At 38.5% G+C, this 12649-nt stretch overlaps 1 protein-coding gene across 7 annotated transcripts in view; it reads right to left on the reverse strand.

Annotated features, from left to right (window-relative positions):
- TRPM6 (transient receptor potential cation channel subfamily M member 6) overlaps positions 1-12649 on the reverse strand; it is a 181359-nt gene that overhangs the window by 76503 nt on the left and 92207 nt on the right. For all 7 annotated transcript variants that reach the window (XM_045781029.2, XM_087858787.1, XM_045781028.2 and 4 more), the window contains 7 exons: positions 11818-11983; positions 10654-10777; positions 7746-7818; positions 7520-7620; positions 5312-5446; positions 4237-4290; positions 1560-1700 (listed from right to left, as the gene is read on the reverse strand). In XM_045781029.2, coding sequence (XP_045636985.1) covers positions 1560-1700; positions 4237-4290; positions 5312-5446; positions 7520-7620; positions 7746-7818; positions 10654-10777; positions 11818-11983 — 794 coding nt within the window. The remainder of the gene's footprint in view (positions 1-1559; positions 1701-4236; positions 4291-5311; positions 5447-7519; positions 7621-7745; positions 7819-10653; positions 10778-11817; positions 11984-12649) is intronic.

The raw sequence follows: 12649 nt of genomic DNA on the forward strand, positions 1-12649 counted from the left end.
ATTTTAGTTTGCGTTTTATGGATATAAATTAGACAAAGGAGTGATGGGGTCCAGACTTCTAAAAAATAATACTCAAATTATTATGATTGTTGTAATACAGAATTAATAGCATCATCAATAGTGATCGTAATGACTATTATTAGCAGTTACTCTGTGCCCTCTACGTACCAGGAATATGGGTTTTTCAGATATGATTTTATTTAACCCTTTCGACAAATTTATGAAAGAGATATGTTATTACTCACATTTTATAGATAAGGAAAGTGACAGAGAGGTTAAGCTTCTCATTCAAGATTTCACAACTACTGATGAGCAAAACTAACACTCCATCCCAAATCTCTCCGACTCCAAACCAAGTATTTGTAACTCTATGATCTAACTTACTATGAGACTTTACTAATAAACTCTACTTCTTCACTAGAAAACAAGCCAGAGAAATGTGTAGGAATTTCACACCATTTCAAAAGAAAAAAAGCACTGGAGGTACTTGCCTAGCAAATTCCCCCCTGGGCGACCCCAAGGGCACGGTCGGTCCTCATACCTGTCCCAGGTAACCTCACAGCAAAGCTGTATTTGGTTTAAGTGAAGAAGCTGATACCTCAAGTGCATCACCATGCCTTTGAAATCCCAATGAAGATCATTTTCTCTGTGACATTGGAGTTTCTTTTTGGTTTGTTCTTTTATTTCTTAAAGACAAGTTGGGCTTTCACTTCACTTGGTTCTTTATAAATGAAAGTCAAAGTGGCTTGATATTCTGGACTCTTCCTGTGATCCCATCCCAAACCACCTTTCCGGTCTCATCCTTCACAGCCTTCTAGCATGTTGCTGGCAACAAAGGCCTCCTTGTCACTGTCAGTGATGTCCATAGCACCGTGCCTTTCACTGTCCCTGCCCTTCTCTCAACGCCAATGCCCCAAACTCCCTTTTCTAACACTTCCATTATCCTCTAAGATGAAAAGCTCTCTTCCGTTTACTGGTTGGTAGTGGTGATTTAAGAAACAAGCAATTTTTTCTCTGCTAATCAACCAGGCAGCAACTCTGACTTTACATTTCTAGACTTTCAAAATCTTGAAGGAAAATAAAATATGTACAATGCGTATTTTTACATAGTACACTCTGCATGTATTTTCCAATGTAACCCCTACACACCTGTGCCAAGTTTGTCATCTCCAGGTTACGGACTACTGTGAGTTTATGGATGGAAGCCCATTAGGCTTTGCCTCCTACATCTTCAAAAGAAAAGAGTAGAACTGGTCATCTCTCCCTCAAATCCTTCTCAAGACATTACTTCGATGTCAATATAGTACACGTTGTATCCTGTTCCATCCAATGGCTAGCTATTCATAAATCTGTTTTCTCAGAGAGCTTCTAAACTCCTGGTCTTTATGTTCATCCTAAGCCAGCCCTGTAATTTACACGGGGCAGAGACTCAATGAATGTCAATAAATACAAATGTCCGTTTTAGAAGCTATTCCCATCTGAACTCCCTAAGCCATTTTTCTAAAAATCTAACTCCTAGTTATCCCATATTTTAGGACGGTACTTATCACGTGTGGTACCTTATGTTTTCTGTAGAGGTTGTTGTAAAGGGCTCGGAAACTTTTTCTAGTGTAGCTGCTGCGATACGCTCCACCAATGAGGTATTCGATTACCAATCCGATGTCGATCAGTGTTACTCTGTAGCCTGAGAGAAGGGCATGCTGAAACAAAATCATGTAACGCATTGTAACTTTCAGTTCCCATTGTGTCTCCTTTGCCATCTGTCAGAACATAACTCAATCAACTGCAAAGAGGCAGACTCATACTTTTCAATCATCTTTACAAACTGATCGATTAATGTGACCAGCCACTGATACAGTCTGCTTGTTCAGATGGAAGAACAAATCTAGCCTTAATGTGTTTTTAATTTCACAGACATCAAGTGTGTGCTTGTATTTGCTCATTCAACTCTCTTTTTTCTCTCTCTCATGCATACATACACTTTATAATAAAACACACTTAAATATAATATAAAAGACTGTTTTTAACTGGAAATTATGTAACTGCTATAACAGAAGTAAAATCACTGGAGGATATTGCCAAAATGTGCCATGTTGATTATTTTAAATAAAAGTTACTTAACAGACTGCCTTTACAAGAAGGACACTCAGACCCTCCTCTGTTCCCCGAAAGCAGGAAATAACTCCCCCATGCGAAAGGTAACCTCCCTGCCCCAGGAGGTAAAGAGACATCCTTATCAGCAGAGATGGGAAATTTAGAGTAGAGAAGGCTGTATGAGTGACCCTTGTTACTTTTTACTAATTTACTATCTCAGCCGAAATTCTGTTTAGAATTCCTTACTAATTGAAGCTTCCAAAATTAAGTTTTGTCTTGTCAACTCTTTACAGATTTATTGTCTCTTTGTCTGAAAAGTATAAAAATTGCCTGCCTTGGTCATTTCTTGAGGTCTCAATTTCATCTTTGGGCCTCTGTGTGCACACAATAAAACTTCTCCTGTTAATCTGTCTCATGTAAAATTTAATTCTTAGGCTAGCTGGAAGAACCTTGGCCTGAGGAAAATTTCTTCCTCCCCTTCGAGATACTGAACGTATGTGATCCAAAAGTAACACTGGCTTAGATCTTCCGTCTCTCTATCCAAATGGCTATAGCACTTTGGACTGTGTTGACTACATCATACACAAAATGAGAATATGGAAGGAAGTAGAATAGAAATAAGGAACAGGGAATGGCAGAACAAAATAAGATATCAAAATATGAGGCTGTGCCAAAACAAATGTTATGGCTGGCAAGAGGGCTAAGCAGATTTCCAAAAACATGGGTCTTAGTCTAAATGAAGATAACTTTGACCACTTAAAACTCACCTTACTACCTCTTCATAACTGTCACTTCTCAACTGCCATTCACGGTACATTTTTTCATTAAAGTATAATTGACATACAATATCCTATTAGTTTCAGATGCATACCATAGTGACTTAATATTTTTATACATTATGAGATGATCCCCATAAGTCTAGTTACCATCCGTTGCCATACAAAGTTATTACAATACTATTGGCTATATTCCCTATGCTATGCATTACATGCCCATGACTAATTTATTGTCTAACTGGAAGTTTATACCTCATAATCCCCTTCACCTACTGAGTCTATTACATTGATTCATATATGAATAATATAACTACATACATAATTTACTTCTTTTCAAGGAATACAAAAACTAATGCTCTTACTTGCTACTAGTTAAAAGCATATTTAACCCATTCCACTCCTTTTTCTTCAGTTTACTGTAAAGGAATCAAAGTTCAAGGAAATAATCTAAGGAAAATCATCTTGATCTAGCATAAATCATGCAAACTAAATTTGCATCAGCATGGACACTTTTGCTTACTTCTAATTTGCCAACTAAATGTCTTACTCTGCAGTCCTTTTACTCTGGCTCTCCCACCATGTAGCCAGAAAGCCCACACTCTACCCATCAAGATACCAGACTCCCGAGAAACAAGGAAGTACTTTTAAACTGTACCATGGATGGAGTTTAATCATGGGGACAAAAAAAAGTCTCTCCTAATTTTCTGCAGATGTGAATAAAAGTTCTTGGTGATTGAAAGAGAAAGAATTAAAGCATAAGAGACTGTTAAAGGTTTGGTAACTAATAGAAGATGATTGTATTTTAAGTCTGATTTAACTCAAAGTTCAGTGAAAACACCATGAGCAAAATATGAGCAAGGGTATAGAGTAGTGGGATTCATCCTGGCTTTCTGAACAACGCTTAGACTTACAAAAGAGGGTAGGGTCCCCAAGCCATCACTCATAGTCAAAACAATAACAAAACAATGAAAATCATATATTAGTCCTCCAATAAACATGACAGGACAAGGAGATTTCTTTATTTTTAGCAAGTATTATCATCATCGGAAATACTGTTGTATCATGTTGCGGTAAAGTTCGACTGAAAGTTTTACATGTCTCTGATTCATATTTTATAAGAGAAAATAATTATTAGTTAATGCCACTTACTTGGTGGATCAAATCTTTAAAAACATAAAATAAATTGCAAGGAAAAAAACTTAAGAGTGTTGTTTGGTGATGAAATTGTTAAAGTCCCAGTCAAAGAGGGTAGGTAACTCGCTAGAAAATCCAAATCTACATTTTACAAAGCAATATCTGGCAACACCTCAATCACAAAGCTAAGACAATACACAAAGAAATTCGCACACATTCATAAGTAGGTTACCTGTTTTACATCTCGGACAAGATGATGCAAGAGCATATTAGTAGGTCCTTGTTTCTGTAATAAAGAAGAAAAGAAAAAATTATTCTTTTTAATTACCATGTGCTAGGTGGGAAATATTTTATTTTAGAATGCGTAAAGAACCCAGAATACTGAACATTTTCTTCAACATTTTCAGTAATGAAACTTATCCCAATTAACTATAAGTTATTTCCTAAGAGAAGATATAATTAGATTGAAATATTTTTCAAAGTAAGATGTAAAAAAAAAAAAAGATATATATGTGTAGGTAGTAAAAATTTAACTTTATTTTTTCAAGAGACAAAAATAAATTTTAAGTAATTTATAACTATCCCTTAACATATATAAACTACACTATTACAAACCCCATCACACAATTACATTCCATCAACAATCACTTATTGGACATTCCCATGTTCAATCCAGCTTTCGAGGGAGTCAGTGCAGAATGCAAGTGCTTTCTTCATAGTTTTTACAGTCTAATTGAAGGGGGGAGACTTACATGAAAAAACAACTATGAAGATGTGTGCTTGAAAAGGGCTGCAAAAAATGTGTACCATAGGAACAGATCACCGTTAACTGGAGTATTCAAAAGGGGCTTGAAGAGGGCTTTGAAGAAAGGGTAAGATGCAACAGGTGTTTTTACAATGAGTAAGCTGGTCTGGTTTCAATAAAGGGTTTGCATAGGAAAGTTGCAGGAACAGAATTTTAACAGTGGCTGTACGTCGAGATGCTTCCAACAATTCAATAAAAGCAATCTGTTCTCATTCACATCATTGGCTTTAATTATGGTCTTACTGTTGTGTTTTCTTAACTTAGTTTATGTTCCTATTCTGTGTAATTAATTGAAATAAGAAATGCAGAAATGACCATAGGATAAGATGGATTTGGTAAGAATGTTTGTCCTCTGGTTGAGAAATCTGTCTCTCTCTAAGATATCTTTGTATGTCAATATTCAAGGAGACTGGAGCACTCAATATTTAGCTTAAGCTAAATCTTAAGCTAATTTATAAATGAATCTTAAGGGAGGCGAATGATGGAATGTTCCAATACTCACAGTGTTATAGAGCTCCTCCAGTCGGGGGATGGTAAGAAAGCGATGGAGGTTCACTCCATATTCTATTAAGAGCTTCACAAAATCCACTCGATCCATCACTAAAGCATCTAACATTGCTTGTTCCAGTGCACCAGCCTTCAGAAGGTAGAAATAAATAAGAGATATAGAGAGAATTAAGAAAATGAATCCACAAGAACAAGGGGGTCCAGCATGTCACATTTTGGAAGCTGGAAAGCCGATGGTCAAGTGGTAATCAATTTAGCAGTCCCCAGAAACCCAGAAGGTGAAAGTCCCCAGAAACTGAAACTAGAAAAAGCCAAGAACCAAACAAATCTATGCCACAGAATTCTGGCAGCTCCAGGATGAAATCAATACACACATACTGAATCCCTAATGTTGAGACCTTCCCAATCATCTCCCCCATTTGACTTCCATTAATACCAGCCTCAAGGTTTTACCTTATCCAGGCAGGGGATTGGAGGATTCTTTTCTATAAAGGGACTAAGAGAAAAGGCAGGAATATGCTGTCATTTCAGGTCCCCCCGACAAATGGAGGCTAGATCACTGCTCTGTGAAGCTCAAGCCTACAGTTAAGCTTCACTTACAGGCTCAGAATTTCTAAAAAGCTTTCTCTCCTCCACTCTTAAATAAAAAGCCCAGAAGAAACACACCATAAAAAATCAATCAGTAAGAATCAGACAATGCAGGAAGAAGAAAACTTTGAAAGAACTATCATTAATATCCTCAGTGAAATAGGATATTAGATTCAGGATGCTTAAAAAAAAAAAAAGACAACAAATTTGCTCATAGAAATTAATAGTATGCTAGCAGAAACAAAAGCTCCACATAAGGCATGAATATTAAAGTTGAAGAAATCTACCAGAGGAAAAATATGGAAGATAAAAGGAAAAAGATAAGATTAGAGGAGCAGTCCTTAGGTCCAACATTTAAATGCTATGAATTCCAGAAAGAGAACAGAGAAAACAGGAAGGAAATTCCTCCGCATGGAAACCCAGGATTGTTAAGTTGAAAGCATGTGCCCAGCATATGGATATAAAGACTCACAATAGCACACTGCATTCTGAAATCTCAAAATACTGGAAAGATATTTGTTTGAACTTCCAGAGAGAAAAAATAAATAGTCCCAAACAAAGGATCAGAAAACAGAAATATTTTTACTTCCCAATAGCAGCATTGAAAGCTAGCAGCTAAGCATTCAAAATTTTCCAAGAAAATTAGTTCTGATCTCTAATTAAAATATATCCGAACATATAAGTTCTCAAAATGTTTATCTTCCATGTTCCCTTTCTCAGAAAGTTACTGAAGGATGTACCCCATCGAAATAAAGGAGTAAACCAGGGAAGAAGACGACACGGGATACAGAAAACAGGTGCTCTAACACCAGAGAGAGGCAAAGGGAATCTCCAATATGATGAAGGTAGATCCCAGCATGACAGCCCAAAATCAGGAACAGCAGGCAACCAGTCCAGATTGTAGCAGTGAGGACAGGACCACAGACAGAAATGTTGAGAGGTCTCTAAAATGAATGAATCAGAAAATAGCAATATAACTTGTTATTTTAAAATATGGAGATTTATAAATGTCAATACAATCAAAAAATGTCAAAAATACTTGGCTTTTGTGATTAGCAGGGCAGAGAACTACTGTTGTTTTAATAGCCTTTTAGTACCATCAGATGTTTTAAATATTATGCACATATTAGTTTGACTCAAAATAATATACCTGTGGCACAGTCGCAACTGCAATTTTTAAAAATGAAATGTTAATAGTGATTATCATTAGCACTATAGATCACTTTCTTCTTTCTGCTTTTCTCTGTTTTCACTTATTGCTATTGTGAGGACATATCACCCTTTAATGCAAAAATAAGAAAAGCTTCGAGTTTTAAATAACAATATAAAAATCCAGCCATATAAAAAAAATAAATAAACTATCCTTCCATTCTGTCTTTCTCCCAATTTCATTTGTCAGTTTCAATTAGGCTGTGGAGCCTGAGAAAAAAACATGATTTTAGGGAGGCAAAGTCATGAGAGAAATGTCTCAGGTATCCCTGGGCACCCAGCTACAAAGATATCCTCCACACCCCTCCCAAACCACTCTCTTTCTCCTTCAATTTTTTCTTTTGACCCCACCCTTACAAGCTAACACGTGAAATATTTTTCCCAAATAACTTCATTTTCACTATACCTTCCAATGTTGTCCATAAATTAGGATGTGTTTCTTGGCAATGTCCATTCTGTCCCAAGCCATTGCCAGATTTAATTGTTCTGATGCTGTTAAATTCGTGCCTAGGTTAAAAGAAGGGACTAATCATACACCTTATTTAAAATACCAACATAAAAAAGCAAACCAAGTTCCATGGAACATGAAAAGAGGAAATGAGTAAGAGATGTAACCCTCTTCAGACACTCACCCTTGAGCAGAGCTGTTAGGATTGCTAAATCAAGGTCTTGCGACTCCTCGGAATCAGCATCGAATATGGTAATCTATAATGGTCGAAAAACAGGAAGCCATATGTTTTGGGAACTGGTAAAGAAACGTTTTTAAAAAGCCCCCACATGGGGCGCCTGGGTGGCACAGCGGTTAAAGCGTCTGCCTTCGGCTCAGGGCGCGATCTCGGCGTTCTGGGTTCGAGCCCCACGTCAGGCTCCTCCTCTATGAGCCTGCTTCTTCCTCTCCCACTCCCCCTGCCTGTGTTCCCTCTCTCACTGGCTGTCTCTATCTCTGTCAAATAAATAAATAAATAAATCTTTAAAAAAAAATAAATAAAAATAAATAAATAAAAAGCCCCCACAAAATGCGCTCTAGAGTTAATGAGTTGAGCAAAACATTAATGTAAAAAAAAACCACACAGAGTTAATCTTCTTGATTAGTTACTTATAGAAAACTTTTTAAATAGGGTAATGGAGGACTGTGAACACTCAGGGGGAAAAAACTCAAAAAATCCATGTATCCTATAGGAAACACATGAAAAAACATTATTACACTGAATTTACCATATACACACTAGATGTGAAAAGAAACTCAGTGTTAATTCCTAATGGAAAAGAATAAAAATTATTCCTTTTGAAGAGATACCATAAGACACCCTTCTGCTCACTTCATCTTAGAGACTAAGATTTTTGGTTTTTTTTAGTGAGAGGTGACTCCTCAAGGATTCGTCATAAAATAAGTGAGGCAATTACAATGTGCCCAATGAACAAGTAGAAAGGGCAGGACAGATGGTCTTCACAATGTCTGCGTCCAGTGCCTCCCGCGCCATGAGACTAATTTTTGTAGACAAACAAGGATTTTATGTATGATTGTAAAAGTCCTGGTGGCTCGGTCAGTTGAGCACCCAACTCTTGGTTTTGGCTCAGGTCATGATCTTGGGGTCTAAGATTGAGCCCTGTGTGGGGCTCCATGTTTAGCATGGAGTCTGCTTACGATTCTCTCTCCCTTTCTCCCTCACCCCTCCTCAAATAGATAGATAGATAGATAGATAGATAGATAGATAGAGAAAAAAGAAGAAAAGGTTGTCTGCTGTTAATGAATGTATCTCAGTCTTTCTAAATGAAAATGTTTTATATAGCAAAGGGAACTATTCAACAAAAAGAGCCAAGTCTGGCAAGCCCAGATATACCACTAACCAGCCAGTCTGGAGGAAACATCTTAAGGCCACTGAATCTCAGATTTCTCATCCACAAGGTGAGAGGAAACCGATAAATAATCTCTAAGGTCCCATGAAGGTAGAAAAACTATGCTTCTACCATTTGGGTATTGGTTCCCTCCAACTAACCGCCCCTCTATGTGCATGAATAAAATCAATTCTCAATTATGCAGAAGCTGAGGACCTAACTCCTAAGATGCGCAAACCCTTCGGCACCTACTCTAGTCTCCTCTTGGTCATTACACCCCTCGTTACTCTTTTTGATGACAGGAAGACACAAATACAAGGGTGATCTCTGTAAGATGTCCATTTCTTATTGATTTCTGTGGTAAGTATCAAACGTAGTAGACCAGGTACAGGATTTCAACTCTGAGTCCACGTATCTATTCTACCATTCTGTAACTGCATGACTCTGAGCAAACCACTTAAATTCTCTAGGTGCGGCTTTGGCATCTCGGAAACCGGAATAAACAATCACTGTCATATTGAATTCACTCATGGGGCACTTCAAGGTAAAAAAAATACATTTGAAGACAAGTTGTTAATTGTAGACATGGTTGTTATTTTTGTTGTTATTAGGTCAACTGAAACCAAGTGTTTATCACATTTGTTTAGTCATGATTTGTCCAGCCTGAACTGGACAGTTTTTTATTTTTGTGGGCTTTTTTTTTTAAGGCCAGGTGCTTAAGTACTACCAAAATCTTGAATGATTTGGTCTAGCCTTTGAAATCTGGAAAGATCACTATGAATCATGACATATTTGCCTATTTACTAGAATTGTTGGCTTCATCTCGTCCAAGTCATTGGTAAAAATTTTGATCAAAGTATCCCAAAATGCTAAAATTGTTTTCTGAATCTACATTATGTTCACAGCCCCTAGTTTGTGGCCTCCATTTTCTGTCCCAGAGTATATTCTCACACTTCCCGTTGTTCAGTGCGACCCCGAAGATCTCCTGCCGGATTTACTCGGATGTTATGATGCAGTCGTCTAAGACAGCAGACTGGACTTAAGACATGGAGCTGTTCTTTTACCCTCTGAAAATATTTATGTGTGATCTTCATTCAATGTGGTCACTTTTCTGTAATACTGCTATACTAAGTGTTTTTGTTTTTTTTTTTTCCTAACTGCAGTCTGAATTTGAAGCATTGTGGGGAGGTGGGCCGGGGAGGGAATAAAAAGGCAAGTGGACTCAACTAAGGGTCTGTCCTACAGAGTTATATACAATCAAATTAAAATTAAGAACTCCTGGGGCGCCTGGGTGGCGCAGTCGTTAAGTGTCTGCCTTCGGCTCAGGGCGTGATCCCAGCGTTCTGGGATCGAGCCCCACATCAGGCTCCTCCACTGGGAGACTGCTTCTTCCTCTCCCACTCCCCTTCCTTGTTTTCCCTCTCTCGCTGGCTGTCTCTGTCAAATAAATAAATAAAATCTTACAAAAAAAATTTTTTAATTAAGAACTCCTTATTTTGGGGGTGCCTGGCTAGCTCAATCAGAAGAGCATGTGACTCTTGAGCTTGGGGTCATGAGTTCAAGACCCACATTGGTGGAGAGATTACTTTAAAAAATAAAATCTTTAAAAAAAAACTCCTTATTTTTAGAAGTTGTGGAAATAAATATTACAATTGATACAAATTATCAGTTTAAAAGTCGTCTGAGTTATCAACTCATACTCACAGAATCCCTGTGTACCATACACTCCATTAGAATTTGAAAAAGGTGCTTGGACTGTTTAAGACTAAAGTTGAAAGTGTTCTGAATCATGCAGATGATCTCCTCCTTCACCTGAGGACGTAGGGCCCTGAGAGAGAGATAAATGGTCATGACTTGGCACAATGCAGAGAAGGGAACAAGGCAGCAACTTCAGGGCAAGAGCACCTGCGGGTCCCATCTAACTGAGGGTTTCCATGCACAGTTCTGATCTGAGAGCAAGTGAGCAGGAAGCGCAAGGTACTGGAGAGGCCGAATTTGAAAGCGAGCCTGGATGGATCTGCCATGATCCTGGAAGGAACACACTCCGGCACAAGGTTCCCGAGCTGATAGATTTCCAATACATGTTTACTTAAGAAAATCAGTGGGGTCGATATTTTAGTTCATAGGTATTATATTTACTTACACGGGAGAAAGACCACACTTTTGAAACTGGAAAAAAATCACACTAAATACAGGGATAGCTAAAGAAAAACGACCTTTTTATTTGAAAAGGCTAAAGAACTAAAACCTTAAGGCGCCTGTGTGGCTCAGTCGGTTAAGTGTCTCAGGTCGTGATCCCAGGGTTCTGGGATCAAGTGCCACATTGGGCTTCTCCTTCACCCCTGTTCGTACTCTTTCTCTCTCCCCCTTTCACTCTCAAATTAATAAATAAAATCTTTTTTTAGAAAAAGGATTAAAACCTCAAATAAACACAACCTATAATAATGCCTGGATGCTCTTCTCCCCACTTCCTGCTATTTTTACTAACGGCAAATGAATCTGAGGGTGATCTGGGGCCAGCTCCTCACTCACCACAGGGTTTTCTCAGCTTTACAGGCCAACTGCAGGAGCGTCCCCACCCTTACTCCCCATGGAAGTGCTCCCCCCACCACCCACGCCCCTGCAGGTCAAACAGGGTTCAAGAGCCCCTGAGAGTGGCAGGCCATTCTTTAGCAAAGGAAACAGAAACTTGCATCAGCAGAGGGCATTCGGGCATTAATCAATACATATAAAAATCACTGAAAAATTAATTCCAGTCTCTATCTCTGTCCCCCAAGGATATGTGGCCCACCTAAAAACAGCTTAAAGAACTAAAATAGAGGAATAAACAGTTACCGTGGTTTCACAGCTGAGGAGTCAGCAACTCACCCTTCATCTAAGTGTTTGTGGGTGAAGGCCAGAAGGTCAGCGGCCCTGCCCGTGCCATCACACACCACCACTGGATCTTTGTCCCTCACAGTCTCCCACACGGCAAGGATGACGTTGGGACCTCCTTCCACCACCAGCCCCACCACGGGCACGCCTTGTCTTGAACCTGTTTCAGAGGACAGACAATATCACACTGTTACAAAGAAAACCTATGCTGGCCAATCATCCGTTTTGTTTTCCTGGACACAAGTCTTTCAGTCACCCCAGATACCTGTTACTTGTGCTCACGCCTCTTCCTTCCTTGACTCACTCAGGCTTCCCTAGTTCAAGACCAAGCCAGAAGCTTGCACTTCCAATAAAGTCGCAGAAATACGGTGAGAGCAAATTCAAGCTTTCCCCCATTAAAAAGGTAGCTAAAAGTTTTCAATGGTTTAAAAAAAATTTTTTTTTAAAGTAGTCTTCAAGAAATTTCTACTTTTCATTGTGGAAAACTTCAAACATATCTTGAAAAAAAATCCAGAATGACATAATGGATCCCAATGTATCGATCACTCACCTCCAAAAATCATCAACCTTTTGCCAATTTAATCAACTTCTAATGATGATTATTTCTAAGAACAGGATGGGTTGGGTAACTCTCACAGACTTTTACATTTCAATGTATTCCATTTTTCACTGTTTAAATTTTTTTTTGAAGATTTGATTTATTTATTTGACAGAGAGAGAGACAGCCAGCGAGAGAGGGAACACAAGCAGGGGGAGTGGGAGAGGAAGAAGCAGGCTCCCAGCGGAGGAGCCCGATGTGGGGCTCGATCCCAGAACGCCAGGATCA

This window comes from Ursus americanus, chromosome 34, assembly GCF_024610735.1.
Source record: "Ursus americanus isolate L20-20 chromosome 34, mUrsAme1.1.p, whole genome shotgun sequence".
Lineage (NCBI taxonomy): Eukaryota > Metazoa > Chordata > Mammalia > Carnivora > Ursidae > Ursus > Ursus americanus.